We start from the raw sequence: 21,598 nt of genomic DNA on the forward strand, positions 1-21,598 counted from the left end.
AATAGGCGGGAGCTGTAACTCCTCCGTCTGGGGACCTGAGGGTGTTTAAGCCAAATCCATAAAATACATATTAATATATATTACAGCTGCACTGTTGGACTGTTACTGAAGATAGGAAGCACCTCTCCATCCAAACACTCTGAAAAACAAAAGCAAACCCAGACTTTTCCAGGTCTCCACTGATTTCCAAAGCCACTAAGTGCATCAGTCTTCCTAAACCTGTTTCCTAAACCTGGGAAAACAGTGATCAGCAGCACATCTTAGCACTAAGTACAAGCCCAGGGAAAATTCTCGAAGAACCAGAAGTTTAACAGTATGTAATTACCTCTAAAGCAGGCCCTGAATGTCACAATTACAAATCAGTCTTCGGAGCGTGCAACCCTCCTTTCAATTCAAAGTTTAAGGCAACACCGACACACCAAAACCCAAGGTCTGTCTTGTGAAAAACTGATCTGCAAACACATGGTCAACATATTGCCAAATTGGAGAGACACCTCAAAAGAGTGACAACGCGAACTTTTGGGACTTCAAATAAACAAATTTGAACTAATCAATCTGGAAAGTCTGTTTTCTATTTGTGGCTTTGGGGTAGCTGTTTTATGTTTCTTTCTTTGTCTTAGCTGTTTGTTTGCTTTCAATTACGCAGGCCCCTCCTTATCCTAACCTCTGAATCTCCCCGTGCCGTGCTGGCCGGGAGGCAAGCAGCAAGACACCATAGTCATGGAATGTCAAATGTGAGTTAGAGGACGAGCCAGAAGAGGATCCTTCTTCAAAGGCTGTTTGCTCTCAAATCAACTTTTTTTTTTGGTGCATCCCCTCCACGACAAGGGTATGGCACCAATAGTTGTCCTTTCCTCTAGAGTGGGAACTATTTGCTGCTTCACAGGTCATCAGGAGGTAGCAAGCAAAGTTTACCAGATGTGGCTTTTATCACCTCAAGTGGAACTATTTTCCTTATGGGAACTCTGGTTTTTAAGGTTTTATCAGATCACTGCGATTACAAAAGCCTCGCTTACATGCTCAAAAGCTCCTATAAAACCTGTAGTTCAAGGTTTATTTGGTCTAGGTGGTTTTCAGCTTGGGGGAATGACTTGCAGACACAAGTAATTTGTCCTATAAGCTTTGACTGACCAGTTGCAAAGTACACTCAAACTGCGCCTGCCTCCTGAGCAAAATTCCATCAACTCACTGACCAAAAGATGTTCTTTTAAGAATATTTTTAAAAAAGAGGGAAAAGAAGGGGGGAAAAGGGCTTGCAGCAAAAAGGAAGTTTCAATTACTTTGTGAAATCAAGCAGAAAAATTAAGATCCAAGCAAACTTTATTAGTTTTGACAAGCAAATGCTGATGCCTTTGTTTCCTATGTGCGCAAAACTTTTACTAAGGAGGGGTGTGTGTGGTTTGGGATTTGATTTTTCTTCTTTTTAAGCCACAGAAATATGCTTCTTTTTTTTTTTTTAAACAACATGCTTTGCTACAACTGGGTTTCGTAACTATATTCGAACGAGGGAACTGGCACAGAGCTATCACAAAGCAGCTGATCCTTCTCTAAGCATCCACCAACATTTCCATGTGTCAATAGCACTTCACAACCACATTTATCTATGTAAAAACCCACATTAATAAGCCCTTCTCCTGCCTCCAGAGCACGACAAGCACAGTAACAGTGCAGATAACATAAGAACTTAGAGCAGGTTAAGAGACTCCAGAAAGAAAATACACAAAAGGCCAGATTTTTCGAATTAATTTTGCATCCACCCATTTTTCAAGGCAGTTTGGCTCCTATTAAGCATTTCATATTCAGTTTGTAGTATGCAGTCTCGGGGGCGACTGGAGGGGTCTGCGGGAGCACAGCAGTACTCTGAAGGTTGCAATATGGGGAGCTGTGGTCCCCTGAAAATCAAGTTTTAAGAGGGCTCACAAACGGCCCAGTGCCACACTCAAGCCCTACACTGCTCCTGCTGAACAAACCATCTCCTCTGCCAAAACCCCCCACTGGCTTCCAAGGCCCCTGAGGGCGGGTGGGCTGCAAGCTGGTGGAGCAGTTATTTCCACCGCCTCAAGGACCAGAAAGTCTCATTTGCTTAGAAAATAAAATTCAGGCCAAGAGCAGGTCCTGGGCAGACATAAATGAGACTTCAGTTCTAAGTGGAAAGTTTTCCACAAGACATTTTCATAGCAACACGGGGACTGTTTTGGCACCAGAGGGAAGGCAGAGCACTTCTGCTGCTCTACAATTCCAGCTCCCTGGTTGTCCCCCCAGTTTAGTTCAGCACAGAATGACCTTCTCAGCCCAGACACAGGCAGTCCCTTCCACAATGGGCCAGTCTGGGGCCAAAAATTCTGGCTGAGCAGCTCCACTGCAGAGCAGCTTTCCAGTAGTCTGGAAGAACAGTTGTCATCACCCCAGAAATGCTCACCCAGAGCATCACAGCCACAACTCAATTTTGAGGAACCCATACTACGTCTCAGTACACAGCTGCACAATATGAGCACTCGGTAAAGCAGCAAGATTCTGGAATGCTGCATTTTCCAGCCTTGCCCACAAAGCCACAGAAAGGCCTTTCTTGGTTCATCAGTGACCCCAGGGATGCTGTCAACCCCTTGATCCAGCCTCCCTTCCTGGGAAGAAAGGTGATGCTGCTCTGCCCCAGGTCTTCGCTCTGCTTATGACTGTACAAACAGCTGGACCAGAAAGTGCCACCAATTAAAGGAGTTTCAGAAATAATTAGCTCCCATGAATCTGATGCAAAGCAGGGTTGGGGAAACAAGCCCAGATGAAGGGCTCTGGGAGGGACAGCCAGCAGAGCTTGATCTTGCAGCAGCTCTTCCCCACAGATGCAAGACCAAGGCACAGATCTGTGCTTCCCAGCTCATCCCCTCCCTCAGTCAGAGCTCCCCGGGGCTAATTGGGATATGCAATAGGCTCTCTGTGGCTATCAGACTATTTTGCCTTGCCAGACCATCAGAACAAAGGCTACATCGGAAATTAATGAGCAATCTGTGTATCTGATATTGCATCAGCAAAAAAAAAAAATATTAAAAACAAAATCATACACTGCTGCTTAGAGCAGGACACCACAATTTGATAGGACTTTCCAATTTAAAGGTTAAAAAACTCATATCATGTGTTACGGCAAAAGGCAGGAAAGAACATATTGCTCAAAAGGAATGCCAGCACTGAAAATGAGGAGGTGGGTCAGGTTTAAATCTAAACAGGTCCACCGCACATCCATCCTAGGGCCACTGTTTATAATCACAGAAAGGCAACTTTATACACAAAGATCATACACTAGTGGTTCCTGGCTGTTCCCAGGAAGAAAAAAGCTGCTTTTCAGCTGAACTTTCCGAGAACTGTTCATGTAAATAAGACAAACCTCCAGAAACGCACATGGCCAAGGCTGAAGCAACACATGGAGAAAGGCAAATAAGCAGCACAACAGGAAGCAGGGGATGTCCAGTGCCAAAAACCCAAGGTGCAACTTGCCCAGGACCTTTGAAACTCCCTGAAACTGGGCCACCATACAGAGGGAGGATGTCAGTGGAAATCCTCCCTCCAGCTAGAGGCACAGCTCCAGGTTCCCCCTGAAAAAAAAAATCCCCCTGGAGATAAAAAAAAAAAAAAAAAAAAAAAAAAGGAAAAGTGCCTGGAGAGGCAAGAGGCACCAACCCCAAGCACAGGGCAGGAACATCTGCCCAGAGATCCCGGTAGTGGGGTCACTGACTCCTCACCCAGGGAGCAGCAGCAATGGCACAGGAGCACAGCCTGTGTGTGCTCTGGTGACATTCAGAACCATCCCCTGCACCTCCCACCTCCCTGCTTTGTCTCCTCTTGGACAAAACACCTCAGAGCTAAGACCACAGCTGAGTTTGTAAGTAAGATTTTTTGACCTGAAAAACGTGCTTTTAAGCCCTTGACTGCTACCAAGTGTTACTTTTCCACCAGCCAGGTATCCGTTGCAGAAGCCACCCAGCTCACACAAGCACTGCACTGTGTTCTGCTAGCACAACACGACCTACGTCCAAAAACCCATCCCGCTGCTGAAACAGACTCCCAATGTATTCCCAGGTCTGGAACCACCAGCCTGCCAGTGTTTGTGGAAAAGGCAAGGCTGAGTAGTTTAACCTACCCTGGATGAGGCGAGAAGGAGGGTGGAAGAGAGGGGAGAAAGGATTAAGATAAGGATATCACAAAATTAAAAATTCCTCCTTCTCCCCTCCAGAATGCTCTATCTTTGCCGCTCTCCTTGGCGCAGCTGTGAACACCAGCCTTATCTGCCGCCAGCTTCACACAGGCACTCCTCCTCTTCACCACAGCACAGATATAAATCCCAACATCTCTGCAACAATTCCCATGCCAATTTCTGTGCTGCCACCTTTGTTTGAGCAAATGTCCCCCAGGAGGGACAGCAGCATCCCAGACAGCAACAGGGGAGTGCAGGAGGCCACTTCAGCCTTTGAAAATTAAAGCTTTTTGAGTTCCCCACCCTCCTCTTAAGCATGTTTTACAGTGAAAGCATGTGCCTTCTCATTGCTGTTCCACATGGGAACATGATACAGGGTCATGTTTTCTTAGGTATTTTGGAAAAAGCAAGTTTGGGAGACACCTCAGCCCTGGTGTTGTTCAAGACTGTCCACCTGCAGACCCCAACTCTGGTCCCCTGTCTTGAACAGCAGCTGGGCTTGTGCAAACAGCTTTGGTGGGATGGGAAAACAACACACTGGGCTTACAGCACCCAACTGCACCAGGGGACAATTACACTGAGGTTTTGCTGGCAGGCAGCAAAGGGGTTTATTTTGTCTTCTTCGGCACAGCTCTGAGCAGCCATGGGGGAGTAGAGAGTGCAAACAGGACCTTTGCCACCCATGTCCCAGGCAGGACCATCGACATCCACCAGCAGGAAAGTGAACAGCCCTGGCACTGTGAGCCCCAGGGAGGGGATGGCAGATCAGAAGGATGGGATGGATTTACCAGATGTGTTAAGGCTTTCTGAAGCAGGAAGAGGAGCTCCCCTGCCTCCCCACAGCCACTGCTGTGTCCTGGCACCTTCCATCAGCAAAAGTACTCTATGAAATAAAGTTTGCAGCTAAAAAAAAACAAACCTGGAGGAGCAATGGGCAGCACCAGCAATGGGGAGGCACCAAGCAACTCCGCCAGCTCCATGGGGAGATCCTGCCAGGGCTGAGACAAGGCTTTGGCAGGAGGGCTGCCCTCTGTGGCAAATCCATATGGGCTGGGTGTCTCCAGTGGATGGTCTGTGTTGTGACCAGAGTAGCTTCCAGCTGTGGGGACGGACCTGTCCTGGGGATTCACCCAGACAAAACAGGCCAAGCAGCACCAAGCACACAGGCCTGCAGCAAAGCCATGATGGCCATGCTGGTTCAAATCCACGTGCTTGGGGTACAGCCAAGGAGATAAATGCAGGGAGCAGGAAGGACACAGAGGGCAGAAAACCAGGAGCCAGCAACTATCCCATGAGAGACCAAGTGCTGGCCACCACCCCCGTGAGCGTTTCTGTCCAAAAGCCAAGACTCACTTTCCTTTCTAGACTCTATCCCTCCTGCTTAAAATAGAAAACTAAGAAACAATAAAAATAAAGTTCCCCTTCCTTACACCGCCAAAGAAAGAGGTGGGAATGGGAGAAGTACAGCCCTCCAGCCTGGACACCCTCGGACAAAAGTCCAAGCTAACACTTAAGCCTTGAAGTTTCACTTGAGCCCCTGGGTAAGAAGATTTCCAAGACTGCCACAGGCTTAGGGACAGCTCCCCTCCTGCTCTTGTGCTATTTTCAAACAATGACATTTCTTCCAAAACAAAGTGTTTTGCAATCCTTGAGCAATTCTTTCCTTTTCCAATAAAAAGTGAAATTCCCTTCATTCTCAGCCAGTCGAGACTCCCAACCACAGGCACAACCACCAGCTCCAAATCATCCACCCTGCAGATGGCCACGTCAGAGCCCTCACCCCAGGCTCCCGCACTGGGCTGGCTCCAGGCAGGTCTTGCTGCACCACTGCTCAGGGAAGACTGGGAAAGGTTAAATTTTAACTCAAAGCTCCTTCCCTAAACTGCCTGACTTGTCTTCTGAACCTCCCTCCTGTAACTGAGGGATTTCACTTAATCTATTTAACTTCCAAGTGTGCTCCTTCTGCCATAACTGGTTTCCCCAAAAAGAAATTGCTTAATGTCTTGCAATATTAATATATATATATAACTGAAAATCCATGGAGCTGAATATGACCTATTTCTCATAGCAATGTAAGTATTTCCAGATCCCAGCAAAGGCACAGTAAAAGTAGCTCTACAGCAAAATGAAACTGAAGCCAATAAAGAGATTTGCTTCGAAAGAAATTAATATGAATCAAATCCAAGAAAGCAGATTTCATGGCACAATCTGCCTATGTTAACTGCCCAGTAGTCTCCCTAACTGCCAGTCCAAAGGCAACACACAGTAAAATTTACATTCTGTGGTCACTCAGACAGACATCTGGTGCAAAGGCTTGCACTTTAAAATAAAAACCCATTGAAAGCACTTCTTAAAGAACTTTGCAGTTTAAAAACAACACCTAGCAACTACGTTGGACTGAGCAGTTTAATCCCAAAAGAAACATAGGCAGCACCAGTGCTCATCCCTGGATCCAGCGGAGAGAACACAAGGGGTTAAACATGTGGTGGGCTCTTGCAGCAGGAGCATGAAGGGCCTATTTGAAAAGAAGAACCAGAAATAAGGAATTTTGCCAGTTTTTACCCCTGATAAATCTGCATTCCAGTCTGTCAGCTATCTTGTTATCCCCAGAGCTGCTGAAGTGTCTTTGGCTGTAACTATGCATGACTCCAGCTTTGAGTAATGGAAAGAAAGTATGTGCATTGCGACTGCAGCGTTCCTTTCCCAAACCCAGAAAAAGAAAGGCAGAGCAGGAGGAGATCCTAGAGAAGCTCAGGAATTTTGTACAGAGAAGTTGGAAAGCTGTTCACACCCTACATCAGCTGCCCACTGCACCAAACCTGGCTGGGGAGAGATGCCTACAGCTTGTAAAGGAGATGCCAAGTTTTAGCCTCACACAGCAGCTCTTACTGTCTGCAATAACAAACAAATAAATACTCTTTCCAGATTCACAAGTCCAGTTTAGCTGGCAATTCACAGTCAGCAAACATTTGGAAGCAGTATTGTAAAATTAAACAAAGCTATCATTTACAGGAAACCCTGCCTCGAGTACAAATTATAGAGTTGTTAAGTTTATCTGGGAATGCCTTGCCCCTGAGTGCTGTATAATTATTCCTAAATCTTTCAGGAAAGAATGCAAATATTTTCAAGCCGTAATTCATTGACAAGAAGGAAGTCTCATTTAACCTTGTGTGCATATTTTGATACATGGAAATTAACCCCTACTTTTCACAACTATTTTTCAGCATCCTACTGAGCCAGCTGTGCAGCAAGGGGACCCACAACCCTTGTTTTGGCAAGGCTGGACAGGAGCACCAGACTCACCTGGCACCCTTGCCCACTGCCTGACTGGTTCAGCAGCAGCTTCAGGGCTGGTTTGGAGCAGCGCCGTGCCAGCCAGCCTGCTCCCCTCACAGAACTTTCCCCGTAAGGAAGGCTGCTGAAAAGACTGGCTGTTCTCACAGGAGTTACAGCAAGAAGAGGTATAAAGGAGCCTTTAATAATGCGGAGGGCTGAGTTATGTGGAGTTTTCACTAGCGAGGCGCCTGCACCAGGATCCCCTTGGTGGGCTGGATTCAACAGGGCTGAGCAGCCCTGAGCCCTGTCTCTTCCAGCCTCCTCTACCCACCCAAGCCACAGCTCTTCAACCAGCCCCAATTAACTCAAGTTAATTAGCAGAAGCCACATGGCCAAAAGCAGTCACGTTTTTCCCAACTCCCCATAAAAGTGTTTTGTTTTGCAAAGGTGAAGAAGGTCAAGTCATCCTCTGCTCAGGACCCTCCAGCAGTGGAGACCTTAATCTACCAATGGCAACAAATTGAGGCATATTCCTAAAGAAAGTCACTTGCAGCCAAAGGGGAGAGGGCATGCATCCCCCAGGACATCTGCAAAGCCACACACACAGACCCCCACGCTCCCTGTGGCACCCCTGGGTGAGCACCCACTGCTCCATGGGGACCCATTCTGCTCCAGCCCAGTACTGTGCCACGTCCTGCCTGCTGGCACTCGGCTGCTCTGAAACCCTCATGCACCCACTACTACACTACAAAGGAAAAAAAAAACCCACCCAACCAAACAGCCAGCCTTACCTTCTCGAAAGGTAGCACTCATGCTATTGTGTTTTCCTCCAAGTGACGTTAATTATTTAGAAGAGCTCAGCAGTGGGTGTTATCTCACAGCAGCTCCTTCGCACAGCGGCTGGGTGCTGCAGGAGGCAGGCACCTGCAGCCTGGGGAGCATTGCTACCGTTCACAATTCCTCAAACGTGGAACACAAACAAGTACGACATCAAGGTTAGGCTGCAGCAGCTACAGACAAACAATATCCATGATGCATATCCACTGTCACAGATCAGTGCTTCTGATGTGGTGGAACTAGGAGACAAAAGGGCCTGGCTTCTTCCTCTGAGTGGAAGCAGGTCACTGGATTCCCTCCCCCGCCAACAGGTAAGCCCAAGAGTTTTCAGTATGAAGATGAGAGAACCTCAAGCAAAATGGATTTAAACCAAACTCCGCTAAGATGCCATGATGCTCCAAACCACTACCTGGGTCCCAGCAGTACAAAACCCCTTCAGCTCCTCTCCTTTCCAGTAAGCAGTTGTGAGCTTTCTTCCATGCCTGGAGCCGGAGAAGGGGAAGCCAGGCCAGGCACAGAGCCCTTGCACTCCCTCCTCATCCCACTGCCATGCTCAGGGAGCAGGGAGGCAGGAGCATGTAAAACCAAACCAGCAAGCAATTGCACTGGAAGAAAGCAATCTCATTATGAGAGCTAATGAAAGCGAACCGCAGTTATTATGTAAACAGCGCCGAATCATTAGCAGACGCTATTAAAGCCATTTTTCCCCCCACGGAGAAGAAAAGCGTATGGTCCTATGGCACCCTCAGTTCTGTCTCTAAATGGAGCCAAAACTCAGGAGGAAGCCTGTTTGTTTTCCTCTAGTCCAAACTAAACCAGCAGCACCACTCTGACCCCTGATCTGCGTGCCGCGTGTTTGCCAGCTGCTCCCAGTGCCTCTGCCCAGGCAAAGGGACATGGGCACTATTGCCTCACTTCCTTGGCTCACCAGGCGCCCTGTGCTCCCCCAGGACTGCTGGCCACCACACTTCAGAAACCCTAGGGTTGGCAGGTACACAAAAAAAAAAATCCAGCCCACACTATTCAGAGCAAAGGCAAAGCCCACCTGGGTGCCCATACATAGCTGACAAGGGATTGATTTTCCATCAGGCTTGTAATTGTGCCGATTTCTTTGATCACATAAATGCTCTGTCTCTCCCATGGGAATCGGCCAAGGAAAGTCAAGGAAGGTGCAGGAGGTTATTTATTCCCCTTATTACATGGCTCTCCCTATCACTAATTTCTTTCCAATAGCATCACTCTCTGGGTGAAGCTGCTTGGTCTTTAATCCACCATGGGACACAACTACCTTTAAAACAAACAAGCCAGCTCCCTTGCAAAGAGGACACTGCCAGCCAGTTGGCTATAAAGACACTCAAACAAGATCCTCATGTTTGTAGGAGAAGCAAAAAACTGCATTTCAGCCCAGTAAAAATCCTGGCTCCATCTTTATGTTCCAAGAATGCTGAATCAAAACAGGCTCAACTCTTTAAAAAGAGGAGAGTACAAAGAAGCAAAAAGTTTGTATTAAAACCCATGTAATCTTTTCAAAACACCATTATTAGAAGCTGTAGTACCAGCCAAGAGTGATTTATCACCCCCTGTCATCACAGCCTGCAACACAGAGCTTTTTATACCAAACTGTCAATGCTACAAAGCTAAAACCCCAGCTCATAATTTCTTAAAGCTGGCCCTCTGCTGCCAGCAAATCCCCTAAACCCCGGGATTTGGGGGTCCAGAGAACTGCTGCTCCTCCATCAGTGCCACGCAGGGCGATGTGACCCAACACACCCTACAGGTTCTGTAGGGTGCTTCCAAGTAGGGGGATGTTTTAAGTCAGTGTAGGTAAACAAATCACCCAGGGTTATTTCAGCTTCTTTGAAAAGGAAAGTCAACGGGCCATAAAGGCTTTAATGGCATTTTCCGATGCAAGAAGGGACATACCTCGAGGTGCCTGGTTTTCACAAGGCAAGCGGTCAGAGCTCTCTGAAAACCAGACACCCTGACATTTGGGGTTTTCCTGTGAAGTTGTTACTCTAACACACCCCAAATCACCAGTAATTTCTAGAATAGCACTACAAACCACAAGAGGTTAAACTGACTGCACATTACTTAAACTAACCTGAGGGTGACCCCTGGAAAGGAGCAGCTATTGGATGTTGTGGTTCTGTAGAAACTCAATTACCAAAGCCAATTTCCTATGAGCATTTTTAAAAAAGGAAAAAGAAGGGGGGAAAAAAAAAAAAGGCAGCAACAATGCTGACAATGTGTAAGGGCCACATATTTTCACCTCCTGAAAGCTGCAGCCTTGCCTGTATAAGTACTGCTCCTATTCCCACAAAAATGTTCAAACATATTTTAAACATTTCATCATTGTTTGCTCCCATCTGAATTTGCTTAAAATCCAGACAATTCTCAGCTTCTAAATTGGAAACATTAAGAGAAATACTCCTGCAAAATCCTTTGCTCAGGGTAGCCCCTCTCGACCATCTACATACCTTTCCAACACCAAAGCTTGAAAAGAGAGAAGTCCCTCACAGGGAACTCCCACAAACCCATCAGCCACTGGTTGTGTAAGCCACAGAAAATAGGAGTAAAAAGACAGGAAACTAACAGACTTTATTTCTCTGCTTAGAAGATGGACAAAAAAAAAAAAAAAAGTATTTCTAAGAGTGTTTTTGGGGAGGTGGGGAATCTGGCAATGCTTTACATTGAGAAAGAGGTATTATAGTTCTAATTTCACATTAAAATCAATACTGAGTAGCCCTTAATTAAGACTGATCCCATCAGCTGGTATCCCCACACACACCTTTTAAGCAACATATCCATCCTTTCAAGCACTTTGCCCGTGAGGTGATGCACTGCTGCCCTTGAGGAACGTCACCCCATCCCACCTCCCTCCTCTCCCAGGACCCATAGAGACATGAGAGGTGACAGACTGCCAGGCATGAAGTAGCAGGGAAGACGATTGTGCCAAACACGACCATTTTCAAACAGAAAACACCATCCTAAGAAAACTACCACAGCCACATCCTCACGGGGCAAAACCTGACAACAGCCCACATGGCTACCACCAGCTCTGCACACATAAAGCCTCCAACACTTTCTCACCAGGTTCCCTCTTCCCAACATGCTATTTTTATCTGAGCACCTTTCCAGGACCAGAAAGATGTAAACAAGAAAATTCTCTGGCACAAACATGGTGCCTCAACCACAGCCTCTGCAGGCTGCACGTACTCTGAGCAGGCAAAGAAAAACACAAAAATCTCTCCTAGAAAAGCAAAATAGTTTCATGAAACTCTTATTTAACAAACTAGGAAGCAAGTAAAATGGGTTACGGCAAAGTAGCAATCTCTTTTAATTAAAACACTTGGCAATGATAAAAAAAAATTGCACACAGCAGCCTTCTCCCTGAGATGCACAAACCCCAGTGAAGAGCATGAACTGCACCTTTCCTGGCACCAGAGGGGTTTGCCATGGGGCATCTTGAAACACACAAGGTAATTTAGGGAACAAGAGGAAACTTACTGGGTCCTCGAATTGCTTAGCAATGGGAGAAGGAAGTTATCTTCATAATCTCAAAAGAAAGAGAAAGCAGGAGGAATGTGAGGAATGTAAGGAGGTTATTGCCCAGGAGACCGGGACTGGCAGCTCACTCTCAGCCTGGCTGCTGGGAGGAGACACACATCCTGACCTCTCTGGCTAACAAGAATTTCCTTCCCCCAACAAAAAAAGGAAAAGAAAAAAATTAAAATATCAGATCCCTGAGGATTGCTCCTCTTCTGGGAGAAGGCAAAGAATTTTGCAGCAGACTGAATAATCCTGATTCTCCATCCTGGTGCTGCCCACACCTGTGGGAGATGACAAGGACTGAGCCTGTGCAACTGAACACACATGCACATTCACAGAAATCCATGCGAATGGTTATGCGTGGGAAGAGGACAGGAGATGAGAACCACACATCTGACACCTCTTGAGAACAATGGGCAATCCTTCCCCATCCATGCAGGTTCCAGGGCTGGTAATCCACAGAACCAGGACAGTGGGGTCTGCATAAGCCACCATCCAACACCAAGAATACCAGGAGCAGGCTAGGACCACAGACACCACCAGCTTGAGGAACTGAGACCTGTCCAGCCTTCTGACAGAGGCCACAACCCTATTGGGCAGATGCTACCTGCACCTCCAAGACAGAAAATGCTCATCTGAAACCTCTTCCCATTGGAGCCATCTCACATACACAGCGGTCATGCTTCATCCTGAACTTCCCTGGCTCCACAGGTACCAATACCATGGCAGAGAGAAGATGCAGAGACCCAAAACAGCGCCTCGCTGTCGTGTTGGCCTTGCTCTGCTGCTGTTTCAGTGTGAATAAAAAGCCTGTTGACACACGAAAGCCACAGAAAATCTCCCTGAAACTACAAAACAGTACTGAAAACATTGTGCAGCTCAGGCCTTCTGCACAATGTACACACGCCTATTCAGCCTCTTAAAAAACAGCTACATGTCTAAGGAAACATCTGATAATTAAGGCAGTTTTTACAATAGATAATAATTTGACTATGAATTGTATGGAATGTAATGACTGCTTATTCTGGCAGAAAAAACAGAACTTTCTATGAATGTCTGCCAAGGAAAACGATACTCCCACTCAGCCCCGGACCACTGCAAGCAGTCGCTGCTAACCACATGCTTTCACGCTGCCGGCTGCTAGGACACGGTGCGCCGCTGCAGACGAACAAAAAAAACCCGCGCTGCACTTTCGCAGAGAGAGAGAAAGCGGCGTCCCAGACGAGCGGCGGCCGGAGCCGTGACTCAGCCGGGAGCCGCCGCCAGCGCTGGCCAACACTCACGGAGCCACACGGCCGCCAGCGCCGGACGCCAGCGCGCTCGTCGGTGGCCTGAGGGCAAACTCGCACACTGCCTGCTCCCTCCCCCCCCACCCCGTCCCCCCCGCTGTTTCCAGTTGCTAAATGACATTAGAAGCGGCTAAAAATACTTCAAGGAATTCTCTCGTTTACTTTTCCGTGCCAAGCAGTTGTGTTTGCCGCGGGGATGTTCTCCAGTGGTCACTTCGCCACCCTTGGGTGGCCAGGCAATCTACTCCATTAACTCACGGAGAAAACCCCCCGCCTGCCAAGGACCACTGCCTTCACTGGACAGGAGTAATGGCAAATAGGTACAGCTGGTCACTCCGAACCTTCAGACAGACCTCAAGGATGACCAGGTGTAATCTGGTACTTCTCACAACACAGCAAGTCCAGAGCTGCCCCGTGCAAACCGACTGCAACAGGCTCAGCAGTGCCAGACAGCCGAGTAACACTGACCTGGAGGGGATCCAGAATCTTTTTCTCAGTTGGAAGGGGCCACACGGAAGAGAAGCATGTGAAAAACTAAAGCAGCATTTTCTGGACTTGACATGTAAAACAATGGGCTGGTTTTGGCTGTAGTAGAGTTAATTTTCTTCACAGTGGTTAGTGTGGGACTCTGTTCTGGATTTGTGCTGAGCACCGGGTTGATAATACAGAAAAGTTTTTGCTATTGCTGAGCAGGGCTTACACACAGCCAAAGTATTTTCTGCTTCTTGTATTGGTATGCCGGTGAGGAAGTTGGAGGTGCAGAGATTGGGAAGAGACACATCTGGGACAGGTGACCCCAACTGATCAGAGAGACTCCAGACCATATGACATCATGGTCAGTATATAAAGTGGGGGGAAGAAGGAGAAAGGGGAGGACATTTGCAATCATGGTGTTTGCCTTCCCAAGTCACTGTTAGGTATGATGGCACCCTGCTCTCCTGGAGATGGCTGAACACCTGCCTGCCCAAGGAAACAGTGAATTCCTTGCTTTGCTCACATGCTCAGCTTTTACTTTCCCTGTTGAACTGTCTTTTTCTCAACGCACAAGTTTCCTACCTTTTACCCTTTTGGTCCTCTCCCTAATGCTTTTGGTAGGGAAGTGAACAAGTGATTGTGTGAGGCTTGGTTGCTGGCTGGGGTTAAACCCCAACACACAGCAATGCAAACAAAGCAGCATTCCTGACTGACCAAGGGCAGCACACCGAGCACCTACTGACAGCCATAAATGCACTGGGGACAAGTGAGCAGCAGGACGTCAGGGCACACCTGCCCACAGTTACTCTGGGCAAAGTCCCAGAAGTCCAAAAATCAAGGGTCAACCGATTTCCTCTGCCAAGGGGGGAAAAAAAAAACCTGCTCTCACAAATAAATGCAGCTATTCAAATAATTTGGTTCCCAGCTCCCTGCAAAGGCAGGGTCCAGGTTTGCTCTGTGCTCCCCACCACTGCCAGGACAGCAGTGCCAGCGAGAGCAGGATGACTGCTGCACTGGCTACATCTTCCCCCAACAGGCAAGATGTTTGGGTTTGTTTTTTTTTTTTTCCTTTTCAATCCAGGAAAAGAAGCATCTAGTTCTTCCAATTAGCAGGAAAAGGGAAGGCATTTCTGTCTCTTTAACATCTGAGGGCAAGAAGCAGCCTTTTTAAAGAAAGGTTGGGTGGGGGCTTTTTGTTTTTTAAATCATCACCACTTACTGTGGGTTTCCAGTTGCCACCACACCAGCTCATTTTGCATTTCACTCTGCAGCCCCACCAGACCAACCAGGGGAAGCAGCCCCTTCAGAGGGTCACTCCAGGGAGTTTTGCTCCATCACCATAACAGCTTGGAGACACATGGAATCCATAAGGAACACACATTCTGGGTAGAGTTTGAACAAAGCCGGTGGCTCTGGGACCCAGAACTTCCCAAGATGTGACTCGTCCTCGGGAAACTGTCAAAGTCATCTTAAAAGTAGTTACAGGCTGGTGTTCTGCCCCCACCACCTTACTATCTACACGCTATCAAGAGTCAGGTTTCACAAACCAACTGTGTAGATATCAGGGCTGCGAAAGCACTGACCTCTTCAGCAACAGCAAGATTGCATCTCGCCACTGCCAGGAGCTCTGCCACACACATCACAGGGCTCCAGGGGCAGCAGCCACTGAAAAACACTCGGGTACAAAGCAGCACCAAAGGGCCACGGATTATTAAAAGCTTCCACACAGATTTATAGCAGTAGTCTGTGTTTATACCTCTAACACCAAAGCTACATAAAAGGAAACAAGTTCTCTGTGTCCAACACCACAAATAACCCATTTTACACCTCTTATCAAGCAAGCAGTGAGTTGACCAGCTGTGTGCTCCTTTCAGAAATGCCTAGGTACTTCAGCAAGATATATAACCTGCTATTTATGCATACTCTAATGAGGTCCTAAACCTGGTCTAAATAAATATTAAAGTGAACTCCTGGGTAATTATGGTGAAGGAGCAGCCTTTAATGCCACTGAAATAGCAATGATACAAGATTAAATGCCTGCTTGAATGGGCATTTCCTTGAAAGAAAAAAAATTGCATATCTACTGCTCCAGAAGAAAATAGATGTGGCAAAAAATCCATGTGAGATGCTATAAAAACCCCAAATGACTCCCCATGCCCTTCCAGTGAGGATGAGTTTCACTTGCTGTCACAAGTGCAGGGACACATCTGCCTGCACCACACAGCTGCTTCACTTTGACAATTCAAGGCCAACATTTATAGAATCAGTAATCCCTGACAGCAAAGAAATCACTACACTTTACGAAAAAAATTTGCCACAGCTTTTAGGACACCTTTTCACAAAGAAGCTAGGAAGTTTCTGTCTGCACTAAAGCAACTTGCTAAGAGAATGTGAGAATAAACATAACCCATCAAATCAGTACTAAAATCTAACAAAGAAGTTGATGCACTCCAGATATGAACAACCATGTGTCCACCCATCATTCCAACAGCATCCATGTGTCCACACGTGATTCCATTCAGGCCACTGAAGCCTTCCCAACCTGTCCTCCACCAGTTTTGTGAGCAGAGAGGTGCCACCAAGCAGAAATCACCAGTTTCCACCATCAGCCCAATGGGATACTTGTCCAAGCACATGGCTCATTCTCTCACACACATTTATCTTGTTCCCACCGATAGCCAGGCGCCCAGGTAGTGGCCTTTCCAAACCACTTACTCTCCTGATGGAAAATACGCCACTTATCACCTGAAACACCAACTGAAATCAAAGCTTTGGTAAGTGACTCTTTTCTGGAGACACAATACACACCACAGACCTCTTACCCTGGTGCCAGACTTCAGCCTCCAGCACTATCACCTGGCCCACGGGACTCCAGTGCCCCGTGCTGATCCCACAGGGGCAATTTCAGGTGAAGTTCTCCACTCTGACAGAAGTTCAACACCAGCAGTGGGACTGGTGGTTACATCTGCGTACACCAGCTGAACAGCAAGAGGGGAGATCCGGAGCCTCTAAACACAGCCCACACCAAAGCCACATGAATTCACAGGGGGAACGTGAAACTGCAGCAGGTGTAGCACCTCACTCCAGGTTTAATTTTAAATTCCGTCACACTTGAGGTACACCACACTTTAAAGCTGTACACGGCACACCTTCTTTAAAGACTTCCACCACCCTCTCTGAAATACCCTGCACAGCAGGATTACATTTAAAACTCCACTTTGCAAGACCTGTTGCTTTCCAAGCAAAGCCAGACACAGACTCACTACACCCCTGGAACAGCAACAGAACCCAGCCAGGATTTTCAGCTTGTCATTGCTGAAAGCTCTTCTTTTATCAAATGATCTTACCTTGCTAATCATTTTTCTCAAACAGACAACAGCTTTAGAGCTTCAAATTGAAGCCCTGTCAGCATGATCTACTCCCGACATTCTCCAAAGCTCACCAAGTCATCTTAAACAATATATAAAATAAGGACTAGGTCAAATCTTCCCAATACTGGAGTTCAGAGGAAGTCTGCTCACATTCTGATCCTACACTGATGAGGGCTGGACTCAAATGCAAGACTATTTATTAGAGAGCATTTTACAAAGCAGGCAGAGTGAAGGGGAGAGAGTATTTTAACTGCAACCAGTCAGACGTTTCTCATTAAAATATTTCTTGGAGAAGTAAACGGGCCTGCAATTTTATTCAAACAGATGTAGGCTAAATGCATATCATTAGTCTGACAATACAAAAGCACAGGCGACTGAAATGATTTTAATTTTGTCAGTGAAAAGGATAATGTATGCATATCTGGAGGGCACACCAATGGTAAAGATTACCCCCAGCTTCTATCTGAGCCGTCTAAAGGTATTTACTTGGGGTCTGTCTGTGTTGTGACAGTGTCCCAGACCGAAATGAATGCCTCCAACACTCCACATTTTTGAGCCATTCAGTCATGCATTTTTGTTATTGTTGAAAGTAGTGCGAAATTGCAGTGCATGAGCTGGAGTCCTTGGTGGTCTCCGAGGATTCCAGCTAAAAAGGCACTTCCTTTGTTCCGCGGAGAATGCGGTCCAGTAGGTCATTCAGAAGGGGAAATAAAAGCAGCGGCCCTGGGAGGGAGATGAAGGATGAAACAAAAAGAATAAAATGTTTTGGGTGTGAGCACATTAGCTACCATTTCCTACTGCTGCCGGCTGCGAGCACTCCTGTCCCCGGGATGCGCAAGTATCTCGAAGTATCTCGGGAGGAAGGTGGAGGGAAGGAAGAAAAAAACGAAAGAAAGAAAGAAAAATAAAGGGGGGGGGGGGGGAGGGGGAAGAAAAGAAAGAAAAGAAAGAAACGAAAGAAAAGAAAGAAAAGAAAGGAGAAAAAAAAAAAAAAAAAAAGAAAGAAAGGAAAAAAAAGGAGCCACGTTTCAGTCCCTCCGCCAGCAGCCGCCGGGCACCGGGGCGGGACGGGCCGCCCGCTCCCCTCCGAGGCGAACGGCAGCCCAAGGGCAGGAACGCCCGCCCCGCCGCCGAGCCGGGAGCGGGGCCGGCAACAGGCGCGGTCCTGCTCGGCACTGCCCGGCACGGGGGCGGGCGGCCGCGCCGGGACCCTCCGCGCGGGAGGGGTGCCGAGCTCCGGGGAGCCGAACCGAACCGCGCCGAGCTGGGCGGCGCGCCCTGAGCCGAGCTCCGGGAGCCGGGCCGGGGGGAGCCGGGCCGGGGGGAGCCGGGCCGGGGGGAGCCGGGCCGGGGGGAGCCGGGCCGGGGGGAGCCGGGCCGGGGGGAGCCGGGCGCGCACCCCGCGCTCCGCGGGGCCGGGCCGAGCGCGCACAAAGGCGGCGGCGACGATCGCGACTCACCGCTGATCTCGTGGCTGGGCGCCTCGCTCTGGCTGAAGCCCTTGGCGACGTAGAGCCTCCGCACTTCGGAGCAACTTTTGGCGCGGGGCTCGGCGGCCAGCAGCAGCGGCAGGCTGAGGGCGGCCAGCGCGCACAGGAGGGGCGGCAGGCAGCCGCGCCGCCGCGGCATGGTGCGGGCGGGCAGGGGCCGCCGGGGCCGGGCGAGCGCGCCCCGAGGCTGCAGCCGGCGCTCCGCCGAGCCTGCCCCGCCGCGCCCCGCAGCTGCTGCGCCCGCTGCCCTGCGCCCCGCTCCGCTGCGGCTCCGCTCCGCTGGCCCGGCGTGCGGCGGCGCTCCGCGAACTTGGCCCGGCAGGAAGCACATGGGGTGGTGGTGGTGGAGGAGGAGGAGGAGGAGGTGGAGGGAGGCGGGGAGGGCGGCAGCCAAGCAGGATCGCGCAGGGCCGGGACAAGCCTCTGCAGCCCCCGGGAAAACCAGGAGCCGGGATCCGCCCGCCCAACGAGGCGGAGCGGAACCCGGGGCTGCCCGCCCGGCTGGCCCCGCGCTGGCGCTCCCTCCCGCGGAGAGCCTGGGCTCTGCCCCGGCACGGGCACCCCGAGCACCCCCTGCCCGGAGCCGGGGCTGGCATCGCTCGGCCTCAGGAGTTTCCACCTGGCACCCACGCTCCCACCCATGCCAGCTCCGAAGTGCCCCGCGAGGGAAAGGGAGATTCCCCGGAAGCGCTGGAACGGCTGGCTTTGCTGTGCCTCCTGAAGTGGAGCTGTAGATGGTTCAGTTCTGCCCCGGGTTTAATAGGTTCACTACGCTGATGAATTTTGACATCGTTGTGACAGGTCTGAACTATGTGCATGAAAGACTTGTCAAAACCGACATTTTTCCACCAATCTTCTGTTTCCAAGAGTTTAGCGGGGTCAAGGCCTCAGGAACACTGACATGAAGGTGCTCCAGTCACTCGCCTTCATACCCCAGCCCAGCACACAGACACATGCACAGATGTAAACAAGCCTTGCTGAACCCTTGGACCAGAGTCCAAGGGTTGCTCCTTGCTTCTGTTTACTGAAAAATCACAGACATAGTACTGCAAGAATGACAGGCACCATCATAATTTCACGAGGCTGCAATGTCACTTAAAGGGTCTGCCCAACCCTTGCTCCCTGTCTGGCATGGTGAGGTCTCCGTATCCTTGTCCCCTGGGTGCAGGTGCTGCATGGGGAGCTCTGTCCTGCTGAAGTGTCCATGTGTCTGTGCTCAGTGCTGTGTCTCAGCACAGATCCATTTACCCCAGGACAGTGTAATGGCCTGGTGATAGCATCATTTGAGAAAAATAAGTGTGCAGTGGTTTACAATACAATGCTCCTCTATGAGCTTCATTCCTCTGATTGCCACGATGGGGAAGGAAGGGCTGAAACAGCAGCAAAGTAAGTGGCCAGCTTCACCCCCTTGCTCCCAAGCTTTTGCTACCAGAAGTCCAGGTGGGTAAGGAGGAAAAGCTCCACTGTTTATTTCCCGTGTGACAGCAAAGCACAGCCATGCTGTCCTGCCAGTCACTTCTCCTAGGAACAAAATGCTCATCCAGCTCTGAGCTTTCCAGCGGCGATGCTGGCAGCTCACCACAGCCTTGGGGCAGCACAGGCTGCTGCAATCAGGAATCACACCAAAAGCAGGGGGAAACCACATTACCACAGCCCAGCCTGCACCAGCCGCAATGGAGAGGCTTGTGCTGCAGCAGGGCTTCCCTCTGCCTGGATGCAGGGAGCATCCCCTGGCTGCACAGAAAATGGGCCACACCATCCACAGGGGAAAAAGAAAGAAGAAAAAAAAAAAAAAAAAAAAAAAAAAAAAAAAAAAAAAAAAAAAAGAATTTGCTTTATCATGGTTTAAAAAGTCTCCATCAGCCATCCTGTTGGAAAGCAATCTCAGTCATCCTGCCATCCGCTGGGGCCACTCACACTAAGCTGGTGAGACAAGCCAGGCCAGAAGTTCTCATGAAGTTATAAAGTGTCCTGAGAGAGAATAATCCTCTAGGATCTGGCCCTGCAATGTATGACTGAGTTCTGGTTTTCAAAGCACTACCTCACCCTCCCAGCCTTTATTTGAAGAGACAATGTGAATTTTAAAGAGAACTCAGCAGGGAGCACTGCATTTTTTATTCCAAAGTGAGAGAGAAAACGAGAGTGAGAAAGTCTGTGGGGTTAGAGACAGCTTGCCATTTGTTGTTTCTCATAATCCCATACCTCGGTGGGATTTAAGAAACCTCCTGAAAAACACGGAGGGTTTTGTCAAATACTTGCTCAAGTAGTTAAATCAAAGGCTGAAGCAAAACAATGGAACTGCCTGAAAATTTTCATGAAAAACTTTTTTTTTTTCTTTTTTAAGGAAAAGAAAAGTAGCCTCTCTCAAAAGAGAATTTTTTCTCTGAGTTTTTTGCTTTCTCCAGCATTTTTACACATCTGGCAGACCCTCCCCAGCCCCCTCACCCCAAACTGCTTGAGCAATTTCCCTTTCCCAGGAGAAAAAGATGGAGAAAAGCAGAGGAAAAAAGAGGGGGAAACTCATGGTTTAGTTTTAAAAAGACTTCTGACTTTGCTCATCCTCCAAAACTCTTTTCTCTCCGTTAGTATTTCTGTCCCCAGAAATACTGTTCTGTGTTTCTTTTCCAGCCCTGTCTCAAGGCCAGCTCTGGTGAAACAGGATGCTCTTCCATCCTGGGGCTCACGTCCCCATCTTCCCTACGTGGCAGAAAGTGCTGCCTGCAAAACTTTCAAAGCTGTTTCCTCTCTACCTGCTCATACTCAGCTGTGAGTTTCCTCTCTTATTTGAGGGGAATCCCAACATGTCCCTGTCACCAGTGCAGGCACCCCAGGCTGGGCAGAGCCAGCTGCAGCAAGGACCTGCTGGCACAGCCATCACTGGTGACAAGGTGACATTACCCACATTGCGTTTGCACAGAACCTTTTCCAGTGTATGCCATGGACCTTGCACCACTTGGCATTTCAAATTTCCATCTTGTTCAGTCAAAAAGTTCCAGCACTGCCAGCTCTTCAGAGAGAAGGAAAGGCAGGGAAGGAAAAGCCAGAGAAGACATGTTTCTCCACAGTTTTCACCTTCCTCCTGGGTGCTGCCTCTCCTGTCCAGCTCAGGCCTCCAGCCACACTGCTCCT

The 21,598-nt window shown here is 48.7% G+C and overlaps 1 protein-coding gene across 1 annotated transcript in view; it reads right to left on the minus strand.

Annotated features, from left to right (window-relative positions):
• GPC4 (glypican 4) overlaps positions 1–19,065 on the minus strand; it is a 68,214-nt gene extending 49,149 nt beyond the window's left edge. Inside the window, 2 exon segments of the mRNA XM_066182077.1 lie at positions 18,440–18,980; positions 18,982–19,065. Coding sequence (XP_066038174.1) covers positions 18,440–18,980; positions 18,982–19,065 — 625 coding nt within the window.
• Positions 19,066–21,598: the final 2,533 nt, after the last annotated feature.

The sequence above is a fragment of the Chamaea fasciata genome, unplaced genomic scaffold, assembly GCF_029207755.1.
Source record: "Chamaea fasciata isolate MVZ Bird 193981 ecotype frontalis unplaced genomic scaffold, bChaFas1.0.hap1 SCAF_4, whole genome shotgun sequence".
Taxonomy (NCBI): Eukaryota; Metazoa; Chordata; class Aves; order Passeriformes; family Sylviidae; genus Chamaea; species Chamaea fasciata.